Here is a 20,657-nt window from a genome sequence, read left to right on the forward strand (position 1 = left end):
TCCTGGGAATGCCGTTAATTTATTCCTTATTGTAACTCAGTGGCTTTCCATCATATATACATATACATATATATATATATATATATATGCATATATAGATATATAAAAATATATACATATATGCATATATATGTAATATATATTACATATATATATTACACATATATGCATATATATGTAATATGTATATAAAATATATACATGTACATCACAATTTTTTTATATGGAATAAAAAATGAAATATAATTATTATGTGTATATGCTGCCATCTTGTGGTAGATGTTTAGAATTACCCTTGAGGTTGATGAAACCATGAGATCAATTAAATAACTCAGTACCTAGCACGGTGTAAAAATATGGTTTTGCAGGTTTTGATAGTTTCAAGCAATAATAATTTAAAAAAAGATTTATTTTAGTCACGGCTATGTCTAACTGATGGAGCAGAGATGACACCACACATTGATCAGCGTATAGATTCTTTGGGCATGGGGAATACCATCACACTCACTAGTGAAGAAAACTTGCCAGAACTGGAACTTATCTGGTTAAAATGTAGCAGACTGTCTGTACTTTGAAGAAGCTGTATAGGACATTACTTTTGATTAATGTTGGTGAGATACTTCTTTTTGTGACATATTCGAAATTAAAATTAAAGCTGCTATTTATCATGGTTCCAAAGTTCTGGATTCCAGCTTTAGCAAGTGTCTCTACTTAATCAGGTTCTAATATTATGTTCAGAAACATTTTTTTTTTTGTTTTTAAGAAAATCTCTGCCTGTAATTGTGTTTAACTCTTCAGTCCTATTGTTCCTTAAGTTTGCTGTTGCTACTTCTATCAGTCCAATCCTATACATGCCCTATGCATTGTTTATGGAGCAGCAGAACCCTCATATTTCCTTTGAAATATTGCTCAGTTTTACTGGTACACTTACTTTTATCATCTTGTTGGTATTTCATTACCTTTGTAGCTTAGCACTTGAATATATATATTCTTATATCATTTCCAGAGTTTCTTCTGTATGTGCCTTTTATCTCCGATCTCCAATCGGAGGCTATATTTTTCACTTTAACCTTGTTTGTATCTGCTAGGTAAATTTATTTGCTCATCTGACAATCAAGGAATCTGGACTCTACTTCTCCAGATTGTTGGATCTGGCCCACTTGCATTTTAATCTGGGCTCTAGTACTTATGATTTTGAATAAGCTACTCAATTTTCCTTAGATTCAGTGTTAAAATCTGTAAAATGAAGAAAATTGTATTGGGAGAATGAAATGAGTTAACATAACAAGGTATTAGAAAAATATCTATCAATAATAAATACAATACACATGTTTGCTGCAACTCCATGTAGGAATGCCTATGAAAGCTATTGATTTTTATTTTTAGTTTAAATAGCCCTTTGGATTTTAAAGTGATTAAGAGATAAATTTAAAAATCATTTATCTATTTCTTTATTTCATCCTCTTCATCATTTGCAAGAGAAAGGTGTTCCTTAGAATCACCCTCCAGAGCCTGCACTATTTCTAACCCTTGTTGCTATATGCCGGTCCAGGGTTCAAGGAAGCCGGCTGAAGGTGCTCACGAAACTTAGTGGTGCTGCTGGATAACAAATATAAGCGTAATCACCTAAACATCTGAGATTTGTCTTGTAGCAGAGCATACCAGGTTTATAATGGAAAGAATTTCTCTGCCTCTTTATGGGATGCAATCAAAGTGGGGGATAAATTTGCCAATATTTATTTACCTGGCTACATCAAGTAACTAGATATCCAGACATTTTAACTCTCAGGTGAGTGTCTTAGCCTCGGGACTACTGCCCAATGAAGACAGCAATGAAATGCATAGGTAACTTGTTAATCAGTATTTGTCATGGTACTGGCAGCATCAGTTGGGAGCTTGCTGTGGTATCCAAGTCAGATCTCCTGAATCAGGGTATTTGAGAAGGAAGCCCAGGAAGGGGTACTTTACTAAGTTCTTCAGGTGATTCTTGAGCACATTACAAAGGTGGAGAAACACTGTCTGAGGGCAGAAAGGGGTGAAGCTCGACTGGCTGAGGTCTGTCACTGACTAACCACATAATCATCAGAAAGTTACTTTCCATCTCTGGGCCTCTGTTTCTTTATGTAAAATATTTGTTGTGAAGATAAAACTTGTAGCATTTTAACAGTGCATAGAACTTAATAAAAACTCAGTGAACACCGTTACTATTATTGCCACCATGGACGTTGCTATTGTTTGATCTTACCATCTTCAGCATGTTGCTGGCTGGTGGAATGACTCCTCTTCTGAGGCTGTTGTGTACATTAACGATCTCTTCTTGTACATTTGCCAATTCAGTGAAGAGCTTAGTAAATTGCTCTCTAGCTGATTTCTTCTGTTACCAGAAAAGTATTAATTAATTAGTAGTGTTACTTCTTTTAAGTCACATATATTTTGCAGTTTTATAGTTTATTATTAAATAAACAGTGATTTATAGCATTTTGGAATTTCTAATGTCTCAGTATATTGGATTCAATTTCTCCAGTGCTAGTTTTGAGGATTTCCGAAAACTAGGAAAGTTTTCGGGCTGATATTACATTAGTCCTCAGAATAATGCATTGGTTATCCTGTGATTAGGGTTTTTCCAGGTTCATACTTTGGGCCATGTTGAAGCATTTTTAACTGGGCAATAAGATCCAAAAAGGGAATGTCTTAAAATCACACCTTTTACTTACTCACTTCTCCGGTTTATTCTCCACACCTCCTACCCTGCAACAAACGCACTCTTTGCTTCCCAAATGAATTACTTGTACTTGAACCCTGGTCCAGTGGTGTGTGTCTGGGAGAACCCAAACTACGAGATTTATTATTGAGGACAAAGCTGGAAGTGTTTTCAATGCAAATTCTGTGTCATCTTCCTGTTCATGTGAGAAAACATCAATGCTCTCAAGTGTATGTGTGAGACAGTATAACATGGAATTCAAATTCAGCCTACAATCTTGAATTTGTGACTGTTCTTTTCATTTATTTATTTTTTTATTCTGAAACTCACTGAGAAGAAAAATTTATGGCCAAAGTATTTAGGTTAGCATTAATTGCTATAAAGAACATCTCTGTGTGTGTGTGTGTGTGTGTGTGTGTGATATCACATGTACTTCATTTTTTTTTAAATGTGGCAAAACTAATGTACTGTAATGTAAGCAGTGTCTGTTGCTTCCTTAACTACCACATGAACATCAGCACAATTTATGAATGGCACCAAACTTACACAAATGTAGAAGTATTCACTGTTATTTATTTTATATCAGTAGTTTAGGGTATGGGGAGAAAACATAAATATGGAATTTAGAAGACCCCTTTAGAGACTGCCTCTGTGAACGTACTCACGTGGTGTCATTTTTTTTCTCATGTTGCAGCTCACTCTGATTTGGACTGGAGGAGAGGCTGAGGACCCACGTGATTCCAAACACTATTTCCAGATGGTAAGTCTCCTTGCTCCTCCGAAAACCTCTGCTCCAGAAAAGCTCATGACATATGCCTCTCATACCTCATTCCTGAACATTTATTTAATATCCTATCATGAATTTTTTTCTTACTTGCTCTCATTCCTGGAAATTGGGTTTCCTGAAATGAAATCATCTTTTCTACCCAAATTTCTGAAGTCAATTCAAAGGACTTTAACATCCACGTGGACGACTCCAACCCTTTGATGTCATAGGCCCTTAAAATCTTCCTCCTGTAGACTTCTCCTTCGATCTGCTTATCCTCACTTTAATGGTGACCAACTATATCTCATGATCATCCCAAAACACCATACCTCCCAAAATGCTGATCAGGCATTTCCCTGCCTGATCAGAATGTCCTGTTCTTTCAAGTTGCCAAGATCAGCCGTTCTGACTGTCCTTCAATAGAATAGAGCCTTCTCATTCTTCCTTTTCTCTGCTAGCCCTCTCTTGCCTTTTCTTTCTTCTCTGTGTTCTCTAATTTCAGCAACTCTCCCTTTACAATACTGAATCTTTTGTTTGCACATCCTCATCTAGAAACACCTACCTAAAACACCCCAACTTTGGATGAGACTGACAATTCTCTTGCCCGCTCTGTCAGCTGAGCATTGCTAGAAAAACGTCTCACAAAACAACACATAGCTGCATGACCCCAAATCAGTATGACTGATCCCCAATAGTTCCTTAATTCTTCTAATCAATTCTAATGCATTGTTTTGTTAGCTCATTCTGCCACTTTCCACATTATTGTAGGACTTTTGCACTCTCCCCTATTCACAACTACCTTCTCTCAGTAGGTTGTGAAACCTCCTTCTTCCCTCAGCAAAGAGAAGCCATCCGAGGCAGCTGCTTCCACTGCCTTACCCTGTCTACCAATCTGCCTGTATCTGTCCCTTTCTTTCCTCCTCTTCTGTGGTACTAGAGAATGGGTCACTTTTTCTAATCTTTCTAAGGCTCAACTTTTCAACAGTGCTATTAAGTCCATTTTCTTCTATCATCCCCCCAAATCTTACATTATTTATTTTCTTTTCATTTTATGTTTGCTGACAGCCACTCTTTCCTTTTGGCCCTTCCCAGTGGTGTTCATTTATGATTCTGCAGCTTATATCTTTTCTTTTTCTTTTTTCTTTTTTTGAGAAGAAATCTGGCTCTGTTGCTTGGGCTGCAGTGCAGTAGCACGATCTTGGCTCACTGCAGCTTCTGTCTCCAGGCTCAACCCATTCTCCTGCCTCAGCTTCACAAGTAGCTGGGATTACAGGTGTGTACCACCATGCCTGGCTACACGCTGCTTATATCTTAAATAAGCAAACATCTCTTCATTTACCTCACTTTCCCATTCAACTATTGTTCCCTGTCTCTACTCTCTTTCCCTATCAATATTCTGGAAAATGTTGACAAATCTGGCTGTCTATAATTGCCCAAGTAATAAATTCTTGCGTTTACTTCCCCCCGTTTTTTCAATAATATATTCTCTATCACAGGGTGATCCGCCTCCCCCCTTGCTTAGGCATTAGGCAATGTCCGGAGAAATTTGGTGTTATCATGATGGGCGTGATAGGGGGAGAGTGCTCCTGCCATCTTGTGAATAGAGGGCAAGGATGCTACTGCTAAATTCCTACAAGGCACAGGACAGCCTCCGACTACACCAAATAATTGTCCCATAGAAAATGGCAATAAGGTTCAAGTTGGGAAACCCTACATTAAAAATTCTCCTTTTAAGGTGTCTGACAAGCTCAATTTGCATATATAATATTGTTTTATTGACTTTATTCTACTTGGTTTATTGGCAGTTGACTCCTATCACTAAGCTTTCAGTGTAGAAATACTCTTTATCTGGTGTAAGCAACAAAAAGCTCTATTTTTTTCTTTCCTTTCAGACTTCTCTGCTTCCTTCTCCTGGACTGATTGTGGCTACTGCCTGCTTTCCACTGGCCTCCCTGAATCCACTAATTCTTTACTACGTCTATTATATTCTCTCTCCCACTGCTTGATGCATTCTTTCATAATCCAGTCTCCACTCATCATTCAGAATAAAAAATTGAAAAACAGTTTACCATTCATAAAAAGAGGGACTAAATTTTTAACAAGGCCTTTGAATATGCTGTTTATTTTTCAGCCTCTATTTAGGATATAAATACATATAAACCCTTATCTCTGCTGTAGACACACTGATTTTTTTTGGTTGTTGTTACCTGAATGTGCCAATTTCCTTCCTGCCTTAGAATATTTGCCCATGCCTGTACCTTTGATAGTACACCTTATAAGCTTGCAAGACCAACTTATTCTTCAGATCCCAGGTCTACCATGTGCTCATAGAAGTCTCTAATTAACTCAGACAAGATTCAGCCTGTCCGTTACCTGATTATAACTCTCTATAGTTTTCCTTAAAAAAGACTTTTGGGTAACATCTACCAGATTGTCATGGAAAACTACCTATATCAATAGTAAAAGCAGTTTATGTTAAATTAAATGCTTAATATCCCAGCAAACTCTGACACTATTGGAAGTTTAAAATACGATTCAGGTCTGGTGGTTAGTTTATTTGCTTTCTACTGGAGTCTGAAAAAAGAAAGCATAAGACTATTTTTTTTTTTTTTTGTGGGCAAATTCAACACATTATTTACTTTAACTGGGACTCATTTAAAGTTTATGTCATAAATTTGTGTTGGGGACTTAATTTATCATCTTGTTTTAATTAAAAATTTTAAGCCTTTATTTTATGACCAAACTGTCTATAAAATGTATGAAAATATTCTAATAATTCTCTGTTATAGAACATAAACATGTTGTTTTATCAATACCTTCTACTTTTTCTTTCATATTCTTGGTCAAAAGCGATTTGGGTATGGTTTCTCTTGGATGGGTGGAGTTCTACCTATCTGCTCTTTGCTCTGGACTTTTAATTAGGGATACTAATTTCTTCTTTCATGTGGCAATCTGGGCTATGCTGTTTCCCAGAACTGGGCCTAAGTGGTCTAGACAGCCTAGTACCAGGTCTTGGCGGTAAATATAGGTTTCTGACTGTTCACCTTTCTCCCCTCCTCTGGAATGGTGGTCATGCTTCAGGTTAGCTTTTTCCTTATTATGAAGCATGGAAATCACTTTTTCATGGTGGAGAAGTAAAATGGTCAGATAATCAGAGGGAAGGAGGAAGTCTTATTGAGGACTCTAATTCCAGCTTACTGGAGGATTACTGGACATTAAACATGAGCTCCACCTAGTCTCTCTTTGGGGAAGAGGAGTGAGTAACAGGACCCAAACACCAAACCAACACCTGAGTAGCCTAATGCATAAGGAGTTTTTTCAACCGTAAAACTAAGTGCCTTTTATCTCTTTTCTCTTACCTGGCCTGTGAAAATAGAAAAGTCACTCAGTTTCTTGTCCAAAGTTATTTATTTCAGTTTGTCATAAAATTTTGAGTAAATTAAAATATATATTATTTTCTTTATATCATTGAAGTTATTTAAAGGTGAACATTATTCTCTGATCATCGAGGGTTTTGCTTCTGTTTTGTGACTGTTAAAATTATTGTTTTTAAGAATGAGTGAGATTCAGGTCATATATCTTGATGCCATCACTTACGGCTCCTCACGTCACTCTGTGCTGTTGGCACCTTTCCATCTTATATTTAATTTTGACATTTTAAATTCTTATTATAGTAAAAAATTATATAGTTTATCTGCATTCTCAGCTTTTTGGCTTGTATTATCCAGAGGGGCTACAATGAAATAGATATGGACCCATGGAGCTAACTGATTAAGTATCATTTCAGGCTCTGCCATGTCCTAGTTCTCAGATATTAGCCATATGGCTCACCCTTCCCATCCTTTGCTTCTCTTCTTAATAACATGGTATGAAGATGAGTACTTGCCTAACAGGCCTATTGTGAAAACAAAGTGGGTAATGGGTGTAGTGGCTTTACAACAGTGCATCTAATGTAGTGAATTCTATTTAAGTGTTAGCTCTTAACACTTTCTTATTTTATTTAGAAAGTAACTATGAAACATACAACCCTCACATACTTTCATGGCTAACATAGGCAGCAAGCAAGCAGCAGCAACCAAAAGCAAGAGGTGTTTAATTGCCATCCCTGAAAAGAAAAAAATAACACAATTTTAGATTATTCTCAACTCATGGGATAACGTCTTGTAATAAACCTTGTTCGAACCACTTTTACAAGTGTTTGCATTTTTTTTTCCCCAAAAGAAACCTTCAGGATCCGAACAAGGTTTTATGTGGGGCCCATATAGGAAGACAGGACTGTTGTTGGAAGAATAGTAGACTCTCAAAAATATAAATTGTTTTAATCCCTGGACCTTTGAATATGTTATATTGTGTGACATGAGGGAATTAAGGTAGCATATGGAATTCAAACTGCTAATCAGCTAACATTAAAGTAGGGAGATTATCTTGAAATATCTGGGTGGACCCAATATAATCATAAGGGTATTTAATGTTGAAGAGGAACTCAGAAGAGTCAACGTCAGTGATAGGCATGAGACAGACTTGACCAGTCAGACTGAATTTGAAGACAAGGAAGATACTCTGAGCTAAGAAATATGGATGGCCTCTGGACATAGAAAAAGGTAAGGAAACAGATTCTGCCTGGAGAGTTTCCCTGTTGACAACCTGATTTCAGCCCAGTGAAACCTATTTGAATTTCTGACCTCCAGAACAATAGGATAATAAACCTATATTTATTTTAGAACATTGAATTTATGGTAACTTGTTATAATAGCAAGAAGAAACTAATATAAGAACACAGAAATATTTGATTTAAACTCTCCATCAGCTAAAAAGTAGAGGAATAATTTGGTACTACTAATTTATGTAAGTGATTTAGAGATATTCTATAATATCTGATCACCTTGCTAAGCATGGCTGTCATTATGAGTCAGAAAAATCAGAGCTAATGTACCTTCTCCTTTATTTTTAGTTAACATAGCTAGCTAACTCTAGGATATTAATAAGTATAGATGATTAAATTCTGTTGGCACCTTCTTTTCACCATCTGCTAAGTTTATTTCTGAATTAATCCTGCTGCGTGAGAAGCAAAAAAGGCTGTTTGGTTCTCATTTTATAAAACCAAACACTTTTAAAGAGCAAAGTAACAAATCTGTGCCGAATAATACAGTGCAATTACTCGTGCTTTTTCACCCAATGACGTAGTTCACCATTGCTCTCACACTTTCCCTGCTTACTGCCAGACATGCTTAATATGAGAGAGAACTTTCTAAATCAATTCTTTCGGAGAACATACACATGTAAGCAATCTCACCTTTATCACTTTTTCATCTATTTCCTTTCCTTTCTCCCTCCAAATATTCATATAACCTCTCATGTCAAGATTTATCGTAATATGGTGACATAGGTGATGAAATATCCCTTTCTCTTACTAATCCTCAAAAAATCTACTAAAGCAGACAATTTTAACCCTGAAGTAACAGGAAAAAAAGTAAACTAAATGGGAGATTCTGAGGGGAGGGCCTTCAAAATAGCAGACTAAGCATCTGGCACTTGCCTTCTCCATAAAGAAGCACCAAAATAAGAAATAGATAATTAAAATTCAAATAGCCCATCTAGTATTCAACAGAGAAGTGGCATGAAACACCTAAACCAAGGAAGGAGAGAAAAACATGGCAGTCTGCTCAGTTGGGATAGGCTGGGAGCCTGGAAAGGCTCCTTAGCATGCAAAGGGTAAGTGAATGATCCCCACTAGTGCACGTTTTCACCATGGACTTCTGCATCCTAGCCATTGGGATGCCCTTAGGCTCTCACAGACCCCTGAGACTAACAGAGAGTTGCCTGGAGACTGCACAAAGGCACAGTTCCAGAGGAATGTTCACGGTAGGTCCCATGGGTTTCACATACTCTTGAGTCCTAGGCAGCTATGGAAAGGTGCTTTACTGGCCGTCCATTACCAACCCAGCTGCATCCTGCTCAGGGGCCAACAGTCCTTGCATATCCACATTTCTGGAACCGCATTGACATTTCCTACCTGTAGCATCTGCTGCAGCTAGCTGTTGCTCCCAGAGATGATATATTTAACAAGTGCTGAAAGAAAAAACAAACAAACAAAAACTTCCACCCATGGATACTGTAACCAAGTAAGTTATCCTTCATAAAAGAAAGATTTTTTAAGAAAGAAGTATTTTCCAGACAAGCAAAAGCTGAGGGAATTTACTACCATTAGACCGGCTCTACCAGGAATGTTTAAAAGAGTCCTATACATGGAAGTGAAAAGGTATCTACCATCATGAAAACACACAAATGTATTAAACCCACTGGTAGAGCAAACGGAAATAAGGAAGAGAAAGAACTCAAATGTTATCACTACGTAAGACCACCTAACCACCATGATAAACAAAAAGAGAAAAAGGAAACCAAAAATTTATAAAACAAAAAGAAATCAACTAATAAAAGAAGATATCAATAAAAACATTGAATGTACATGGATTAAATTTTCCACTTAAAAATATAGATTGGTAGAATGAATTAAAGTATGACCCAGCTGTATTCCATCTATAAAAAATATCTCTCCTGTAAAGATAGATAGAGATTGAAGGTGAAGGGATATCAAAAGGTATTCTGTACAAATGAAGACCAAAACCAAGCAGGAATATCTTTAGCTATGTAAGATAAAAAAGACTTTAAGTCAAAAACAGCAAAAGCAAACACAGAAGGTCATTATGTAATGATAAAGGGATCAATTCAGCAAGAGAATGTAACAAATCTAAACATATGCACCCAACAATGGAGCACCCAGATATATAAAGCAAATATTATTAGATCTAAAGGGAAAGATAAACTCCAATACGAAAATAGTGGGGACTTTAACATCCCACTCTCAACATTAGACAGATAATCTAGGCAGAAATTAACAAAGAAACATTGGATTTAAATTATACATTTAACGAAATGAATCTAACAGACATTTGCAGAACATTTTATCCAATAGCGACAAAGTACACATTCCTCCTATCAGCACATGAAACACTCTCTAGGATGGATCATAAGTTAGAAAACAAAATAAGACTCAACAAATTTGCAAAAATTGAAATGATGTCAAGTGTCTTCTCTTACCACAATGAAATAAAACTAGAAATCAATAACAAGAGGAACTTTGGAAACTGTACAAAACATGGAAATTAAACAACAGGCTCCTGAATGACCACTGGGCTAAGAAAGAAACTAAGGAGGAAATCAAACAATTTTTTGAAAAACATAAAAATTGAAACATAACATACCAAAACTAATGGAAATATAGCAAAAGCAGTGTTAAAGGCAAGTTTATAGTAATAAACACCTATTTCAAACAAAAGAAAGATTTTAAATAAACAATCTATCAATGCATCTCAAGAACTAAAAAAAATAAGGACAGATCAAACCCAAAACTGGCTGAAGAAATCAAAAGTTTAGAGCAGAGCTAAACAAAATAGAGACTTAAAAATAATACAAAGAATCAACAAAATGGAAAGTTAATTTTTTGAAAAGATAAACAAAACTGATAAACGAGTAGGCTGGGTGACCAAAATAAAAAAGAGGAAACCCAAATAAGCAAAATCAGAAATAAAAAAGAAGATATTACAATTGTCACTACAGAAATATAGAAAATCATGAGGTAACCATGGATAACTATATACTAACAAATTGAAAATTTTAGAGACAATAATAAATTCCTGGAGACATAAAAGCTACCAAGATTGAATCAGAAAGAAATAGAAACCAGAGCAGACCAATAATGAGTCATGAGATTGAATTGTAATAAAAACTTTCCCAATAAGAAAAGTCCAGGATCAGATGATTTTACTGCTAAATTATACCAAATTTTCAAAGATGAACTAACATTTATTCTTCTCAAACTATTCCAACAAAAATTCAAAAAAAGAAAATTTGCCCTAATTTATTCTAAGAGGCTGGCATTACTCTGATACCCAAACCAGACAAGGATGCAATGAAAAAGAAAACTATAGGCCAATATTCCTGATGAACATAGAGGCCAAGTTCCTTAACAAAATACTAACAAATTAAATCCATCAGCACATGAAAAAGATAAAGCACCATGATCAAGTGGGATTTATACTAGGGATGCAAGCATGCTTTGACATATACAAATCAATAAATGTGACGCATCACATTAACAAAATAAATGAAAATAACCATATGGTAATCTCAATAGACTGTGCAAAATCATTTGATAAAATTTAACATCTCTTCCTGACAAAAACTCTCAACAAACTAAGAACTGAAAGAACGTAACTTGGCCATGCGTGGTGGCTCATACCTATAATTCCAGCAATTTGGGAGGCTGAGGTGGGCAGATCACTTAAGGTCAGGAGCTCAAGACCAGCCTGGCCAACATAGTGAAACCCCGTCTCTACTAAAAATACAAAAAAATGGCCAGGTGTGGTGGCATACGTGCCTGTAGTCCCAGCTACTTGGGGGTGGGGGGTGGGGGTCGGAGGTGGGAGAATCACTTGAACCCAGGAAGCAGAGGTTGCAGTTAGTCAAGATCATGCCATTGCACTCCAGCCTGGGCGACAGAGCAAGACACCATCTCAGAAAAAGAAAAGAAAAGAAAAGAACATAACTCAACATAATAAAAGCCATATATGACTAATTCACATCTAACATCACACTGAATGGGAAAAGGCTGAATGTCTTTCCTCTAAGGACTAAAACAAGACAATGTTGTCCATGTTCAGCACTCCTATTTAACATAGTGCTGGGAAGTTCTAGCCAGAGAAATCATGCAAGAGAAAGAAATAAAAGGCATTTAAATTGGAAAAGAGAAAGTCAAATTGTCACTCTTTGCAGATGATATCATATCTAGAAAACCTAAAGACCACCAAATTCATAGATCTGATAAGTTCAATAACTTTGCAAGATACAAAATCAACATGCAAAAATTAATAGTGTTTCAAATAAAATACCTAAAGTTTACAGAAGAGGAGAAAAAATTCTACAAGGAAAATTACAAAACTCTTATGGAAGAAATTGACAAGGACACAAAATATTGAAAATAATCCCATGCTCATGAATTAGAAGAATTAATTTTGTTAATATAACCATAATATCTAAAGCAATTTAAAGAGTCATTACAATTCTCCTCAAAATACCAATGTCATTTTTCATAGATATAGAAAAAAATCCTAAAATCAAATGGAACCAAAAATAGCTTAAATAGCCAAGGCAATTCTGAGCAAATAGAACAAAACTAGTTATCAGACTCCCTGAGTTTGAAATATATTACGAGTCTCCAGTAAATAAAAATCATGGTATTGCTAGAAAAATAGATACATAGACCAATAGAACAGAAGAGAGAACCAAGAAATAAACTCACATATATACAGCCAAATGATTTTTGATAAAGACACCATGAACATTCATCAGAAAAAGGATATCCTCTTCAATAAATGGTACTAAAAAGTTGGATACTCATATGCATAAAAATGAAAGTGGACCCTTATCTTTCACCGTATGTAAAAATAAATCTAAAATAGATTAAAGACTTAAACACAAAGCCTGGAAGTATAAAATTATTAGACAAAAACATAGGAAAACACTTCAGAACATTGATCTAGGCAAAGCTTTTATTACTAAGACCTCAAAAGCACGGACGATAGAAACAAGAATAGGCAAATGGGACTATGTTAAACTAAAAAGCTTCATAGCAAAGAAAACAATCAACAGAGTGAATGGCAATGTGTTTAATGGGAATAAACATTTGCAAACATGCTGGACTAATATCCAGAATATGTAAGAAACTCAAACAACTAAACAGTGAAGAAACAAATAATCCCATTAAAAAGTGGGAAAAGGACATGAATAGACATTTCCCAAAAGAAGGCATACAAATGACCAAAGAATATAAGAAAAGAATATTCAACATCATTAATCATCAGGGAAATGCAAATTAAACAACAATGAGATACTATCTTGCCCCAGTTGGAATGACTATTATTAAGACAAAAGAATTACCGAAGCTGGTTATGATGCGATGAAAAAAGAGCTCTTACACGCTGTTGGTGAGAGTAGCCACTATGGAAAACATTATGGAGAGTCCTCAAAAAGCTGCAAGTAGAAGTACCATACAATCTAGCAATTCTATTACTGGGTATTTATCCAAAAGAAAATAAATCAGTATTCAGAGGAATACCTGTACTCTCATGTTTATTTCAGCACTATCTGCAATAACTAAGATAAGGAATCAACCTAAGTGTTCATTAATGGCTGAGTGGACTAAGAAAATGTGGCATATATACCCAATAGAATGCTATGAGCCATAAAAAAAAGAATGAAATACTGTCATTTGCAGTAACATTGCTAGAACTGGAGGTCATTAGTTTAAGTGAATAAGCTAGGCACCAGAAGACAAATATTGTGTGTTCTCACTCATATGGAAGCTAAAAAAAAAGTTAATCTCATGGAGATAAGAGTAGAATGATAGCTATCAGAGACTGGGAAGAGTGTGTGTAGAGGTTGGGGCATGTGGGAATGGATAAAGAGAGATTGGTTAATGGGTACAAACATACAGTTAGATAGAAGAAATAAATTCTAACGTTTCATAGCAGAGTAGGGTGACTCTAGTTAACAACAATGTATTGTATATTTCCAAATAACAAGAAGCAAGGACTTAATTTGTTCCCAAAACAATTCAAGATGAGGCTACTCCAGGTGAGCAATGCCCCAAATATTCATACTTGAATATTACACAGTCTTTGGATGTAGCAAAATATCACGTGTGCTCCATTAATATAGAAACATATTATAGTAGAAAAGGAGCTTCTGACACAAAGTAGATTGATACATAGTCACACATATATATACTCGCATACATACACACGCACATGCATATATATACTTATAGATTTATCTCTACCTACATTATATATTGCATATATGTAAATACATATAAATATACAGAATATATACATATATCCACTGAAGTATTATACATATCAGTCTTCATTATAAGGCTGTCTATAATTGCTGTTTTTGCATTTTCTGAAGGACAGTTTTTGCGGTAATGTGTGCTCGTTATTTTGATGGTTATGATGTTTTCATGGTTGTGCACTTACATGTACCTAAAGTATACCTCAAAAAAGCTGTTACGAAAAGCCCAAGAAATACCCTCCCAAATTTGTTTTCCACCAGCCAGAAATGGATACTGACAATTTAGATTTTGCCTTTCAAGTATTCTTTTTTCCTTATATACAATACCAGTACTTAGTTGAATTTACATATGAAAACATAATTTATATAAAATACTATCTTGCTTTTCCAAGAATTTCCATTTTTATTGCATATTCATTATAAATATTATTTTGAAAATATGATTAATTTGTAAATTACTTGTGATTTTGGCTAAAGTTTTATTTTTAATCTGTTAATTTTTTTTTTTGAAGTAATGCTATTGTGACTATTTTGACACAAATGGCCTTACCATTTTTACTAAGTTTTTTTTTTTTTTCATGAATTATCGTAGAGTTTGAGCCCCAGGACTAAAAATCAGTTACTATCTGTGGACTTTAAAAAATAGTAATATACATCTAATTTTACTTCTAAGTGTATCTAATATATAATAAGTGATTAAGAAATACTTAATAAATGAATTTACTCTTTTACAATTATAATAATTAGCTATTTCAGATATTAGGAGCCACAGACACAACCTCAGACTCCGACCACATACACAACCTATTAATTCAATACAGTGTCATACCAATCCTGAAGTTAAAATATTTTATCTAGTTTATACTATTATCTATAAGATTGCTAAATCTGTTCTGTGAAAATCAACTTTCTTTTCTTTAGAATGAATCTAACATGTTGTAGACATAGATGAAATTCATAGGACTGCAAGAGACAATTCTTTAGAGTTAACTGCTACTGTTCTTTTCAGAAAGGTTTGTACTTCAAAATCCAAAGTTGAAGGCATACTGTATTTTATAAATGGACTCTAATTAATTCTAATAGAATAGCTTTGAAAAAAGATTATCATTGATATTATTAGAATATATATATATATACACATACATACAACTTGCATATTTTACATACAGATTTAAATTCTTTTGTCAAAAACATGTGAAAAAATTCTTTATTGTAGAATATAAGATGCGTAAGAAATTTGATATAATAGTAAATCTAGGTGACTTAATGCCAGAACTTATTTTCTGTGCAAATATTAAAAGCATCCAGAAGAAAACTTATCATGATCTCTTACAAACGATTATGGGATAATGGGTGTCAGCTGGGATTGTGGTTACCTTAGCATGTTGGCATGTCCAAAGAATTCTGTTTGATCAACGTTTAGGGCAACTATGCTAAGGGAAACTGCTAAGAAAAGACCTTAGATTTTTAAGCCCAAGTTTTGGCTTGAGGTCAATGAATAGGCAAAATGTGTATACTCAAAGTTATACCTTCTCAGAGAACCAGAAACTACGAAAATACAGAAGGGTCATTTTTGTTTGCTTGAGGTCTAAATGGGCACTTGGAGAACTGAGTAAACACATGACAGTAGAAGTTAATAATTCAATATCAGAAGTAAATTAAGTGTTTTAGAATGAGGATTGAAGACAGGCAATTATGAAGGTATCTCTGTTGTCCCAGAAGTATAATAGTACACATTTTGGGGCCTGGAATAATTCTAGGATGTATAGCTCAAAATTGGATAGGGCTGAAGGGAACTGCAGGAAACAGAGGATTTGGTAAATAGCAAATCCTGCTGATGTAAGAAAGATGCACACATAGAGATTAGAATTGTAGAGCATGACTCAGAGCTGGATCAGAAGTTGTGAGGGTGGAAATATAAATGGGCCCAGAGTAAAAGACCCTGTAGATCCAGACTGAGGTAAGCCCCAGAGGTTGTACTAAGCCCAAGTCCATTTCAACCAAGGAATTACATAGCTGGTTGAACTCAGGTAAAGGTAGCTTTTCTGAACAGAAGCATTACAGAAGAAGCATCAATTCGTTGACTTTAGCATCAATTTCTTCTTAACACAATTATCATGTACGCAAAAGGCAATCTTAAGTCAATACTCTTAAAATATTTTTAGATAATAATACCAGCCACTTGATACACTATTTAAATGTATTTCTTTACACTTTAGTTTCAGATTGTGTTTCTTATTGACAAATTTGTAGATCTTAACAACTAAAAGTTAGTATTTTGTGGGAGGAAAGATCAAAGATGAGGGAAAATACTGAGGATAACTGGGTACTGCCCTATGGCATGCCCTGGGGAATGCACCCTCATGTATTCAATTGTTAGACCATGACCTTCTCAGAAAGCACTTACATGAAGAACAGTCCCTTCCTTGCCTTAACCAAACAATTAAGACATGAGCTCTACAAGAAATACACCTTATTTTTAATCTTCCTCACCTCAGTGAAGGTGAGTTATAACTTACATATAGCACAGCATGCCAGTCTTAAGCGCGTAGTTTGATTAATTTATAGCTATGTATATACTAGTGTAACCACTACCAAAATCAATATACAGATGATTTCCAACACTCAAGAAGGTCCTTTGGGCCCCTTTGAGTCTGAAGCCCCCAAGAATAAGAAAACTATCTTGATATACCTAGGATTAGTTTTATCAGTTTTAGAACTTTGAATAAGTGGAATATGTATTTTTAATGTCTAACCGCTCTCACTACTCGTTATTATGCTTATGAGATTCATCCATGTTGCATGTGAAGAAGTTTGTATTTGTTAATAGTTGTAGAATATTCCCCTGTACACATACAGTATAATTCATTTAATCATTCTATTATTTATAAGAATTTTGATTATTTTCAGTTTGAAACTATTATGAATAAAACTTCTATGAACATTTTATCTGTACCTCTTTTAGCAAACACTGTTGTTATTCACTGTGTGTGTGTATATATGTGTGTGCATGTTTGGATATATACCCCAGAGTAGAATTATTGGGCCATACAGTATATACATGTTTTGTAGGTATTGTCAAATAGTTTTCCAAATGAGTTTTATCAATTCATTCTCACATCAGCTTCATATACTCACCTATTGTTTGTATTCTCAACTTTTTACAATTTTATCCATTATGTTTGTGTAATATGATTTCATTGCAGTTTTTAATTTATATTTGTTTAATAACAAGATATTGAGTTTCTTTTCATGTGTTTATAGGCCACTTAGATCCCATCTTTTGTGTAATCTCTGTTGAATGTTTTGCCCATTGTTATAATTAGGTTGATGATACTTTTCTTATTGGTTTGTATGAATTCTCTATATGTTTTTGATAAGGCAATTGTTAAATATTTTACAAATATCTTTCCTTAGCCTATGGCTTATTTATTGAACTATCTTAGTTGCAGCTTTTGTTAAAAAAGTTTCTAACTCAAATAAATCTAGCTAATCTTTATTTTCTTGAATTAGTGCTTATGCATGTATTTGTGTACATTCTATTTAAGAAATTTTGGTTATCCAAAAGTAATGAGTCATAAAAGTTATTTTTTCTGGAAGATAGATTTAACATTGATAAAATATTGGAAAACAAAGTTGTAGGGTTTACAGTACCAAGTATTAAAACTCACTATAGTATTGAAGTCATGAAAATAGAGTACTAGTAACACAAATACAGATAAATCGACCAATGGAATATTATGGAATACAGAAACAAATTCACATAGTTGCCTGATTTATGACAAAGTCTCAAATGCAATTGAGTGGGGAAAGAATGATCATTTTTATAAAAAACATGAAGTCAATGGAATATCTAATGGATAAAAAAATACAGATTCTGATTGCTACCTTCCATTAAAACAGAAATTATTTTCACTTGAATCAGAGATTTAAATGTGAGTGCCAGCTGGTTTCAGTGGTTCACTCCTGTAATCCCAGCACTTTGGGAGGCCGAGTTCAGTGGATTACCTGAAGTCATGAGTTCAAGACCAGCCAGGCCAACATGATAAACCCCCTCTCTATTAAAAATACAAAAATTAGCCAGGCATGGTGGCACGTTCCTGTAATCCCAGCTACTGGGGGGCTGAGGCAGGAGGATTGCTTGAACCTGGGAGGTGAGGTTGCAGTGAGCTGAGATCAGGCCACTACACTCCAGCCTGGGCAACAGAGTAAGACTCTGTCTCAAACAAACAAACAAACAAGAAACAAACACAAATGTGAGTACCACCTTATTTTTACAGATCTAAATATAAAAACTATCATATTTGTAAGAGATAAATTCCAGATGATTATCTGATATTATTTGAAGTGTCACATTTCTTTCAAATTCTCTTACCTAATGATTTTCTTTCATTACAGTCAATTTGGTTCATTGCGTTATATGTAAAACATCTTTGTAAAAACGAGAGGAAGGTGGTTGGTGGTAGCTTTGATATATACTACGAAAGGTAAGATTTTCCATAAGCAGTTTTGGGGAGAATTATTCAGATAATACAAAGCATTAATGGGATGGAGATAGAAACTGGAAAGGGAGTGAGGGAGCAGGAAATGTCCAAAGGAAGTTGTTGAGGAAGGCTGAGGTCAGGTGGAGCACAAAAGTTGTGTGATTTACAAGTCAAAGACCTAGCACAAAAACTCTGGAGACTTGAAGCAAGGTTGGAGACTGGCAGGTGGAAAGATAGCAGAAAGGAGTTTGGACAGCTTAAAATCCTGCCCCCTGCACCCACCACTCAGTTCTCAATTTCTCCCTCATGCTTCCCTGTTTCTGATAGAGGCTGACTTATAGTCTTTGTAAAAAAAATCTTTTATCAACATTACCCATTAAATGCCTAGCAACTCTCCAAAATAAAACGTAAAGTTATAAAAGAGAACCAATACCTATTTGACTGTGGCCCCTTTTTACTGACTAATTCTTTTGGCAACATTTTCAGTATTTTATGAAATAAAAGATGCCTATCTTGTCATTTTCAGATCTATATAACCACATGGTAATTGTCACTACATGAAAAAATGTTTCTTATAAGCCCTCCGCAAGAAGTTAATGAGAATGAACTCAACATGTTACATTACTTTGTATTCGTATAATATAACTTAGCTTGTATATGCCTTTATTAAAAGCATGGAAATAACTAACATTTACTTTTAGCTAACAATAATATTAGAATAAAGTCTTGTATATAATCTCATTTAATATTATAACAATGCTATTGGGTAGTCACTTATGAATCTCATTTTCAAACAAAGAATCTGACAAAGATTATATAACTTACCCAAATCCACGCAGTTTATAAATTTGTGTCCTGATGAGAACCCAGCCTTTCCCTTTGTAGTGTACTCTTGCTTTTAAATGGTAGTCCACAGGGGAGATTTGTTCAATGAGGCAATCAGTACAAGGTAAATGCCTATAACAGATCAAGGGATTACAGTGGACACTAGGCATGAATACATGAAAATCAGAACAAATCTAGAGTCTGTGAAGATTACAAATCATGATTGTGAGGACATTTTTAGTTTGTAACCCAGGCAACATCATCCATGGACCTCACCAATTTTAAACTTTCACCTTGGGAACAGGTTGGAAAGATTAGCTGCATGATTCAGTAGAGCCACAATCAGATAACAAAAGTCACCATAAGGGAAAATGACTGCCGGTCCAGAAAAGGGTAGCAACTTCTCAGCTTTGTTAAATTCATTCAGTAATTGTTTACCGAGGTCTTAAGATGATTTATGCTCTCTTCTAGATGCTGAGGATACATAAAATAACAAAACACGTAAATTACACAGTCTTACAGAGTTTGCAATTTAGTGCCTGGTGTACAGTACATTTATAGTAAATGTTCTATAATGTGTCATATACTTGGAGAGGTTCTGGGAATGAAAAATTAAAGTCCATTTTCCTAAGAACTTCCTGGTTAACAGGAAAAGTATCTGCAGTTTGGGAGAATACTAATAGAGATTTGTCCAGAAACAACGTGGAAGCAACTAACTACCTTGAGAGGTCTTGAAATACTGAACAGTGTTATATTAAACACTAAATTATAAAACACAAAAAACTCCAGATGTCATTCGAGTCACATAATGAGAAATAAAATAGGACATTTAGAAATAAATAGGACAATAGAAACAAAGAAAGAAATATCATACAGACAGAAATTACATATGAGAATAGAAAATTTACTTTGGAACTAGATATATCAACCGTTTTTGAATCATTTTATTATTCTGAAAAATTGGCAAATG

At 34.8% G+C, this 20,657-nt stretch overlaps 1 protein-coding gene across 2 annotated transcripts in view; it reads right to left on the bottom strand.

Moving 5' to 3' along the window:
• CRISP1 (cysteine rich secretory protein 1) overlaps nucleotides 1–19,794 on the bottom strand; it is a 33,944-nt gene extending 14,150 nt beyond the window's left edge. For both annotated transcript variants that reach the window (XM_003923104.2, XM_010333995.2), the window contains exons 1-3: nucleotides 19,688–19,794; nucleotides 7,505–7,572; nucleotides 2,246–2,374 (exon numbers count right to left, since the gene is read on the bottom strand). In XM_003923104.2, coding sequence (XP_003923153.1) covers nucleotides 2,246–2,374; nucleotides 7,505–7,570 — 195 coding nt within the window. In that variant the 5' untranslated portion in view covers nucleotides 7,571–7,572; nucleotides 19,688–19,794. The remainder of the gene's footprint in view (nucleotides 1–2,245; nucleotides 2,375–7,504; nucleotides 7,573–19,687) is intronic.
• Nucleotides 19,795–20,657: the final 863 nt, after the last annotated feature.

This window comes from Saimiri boliviensis, chromosome 4 (genome assembly GCF_048565385.1).
Source record: "Saimiri boliviensis isolate mSaiBol1 chromosome 4, mSaiBol1.pri, whole genome shotgun sequence".
Classification (NCBI taxonomy): domain Eukaryota; kingdom Metazoa; phylum Chordata; class Mammalia; order Primates; family Cebidae; genus Saimiri; species Saimiri boliviensis.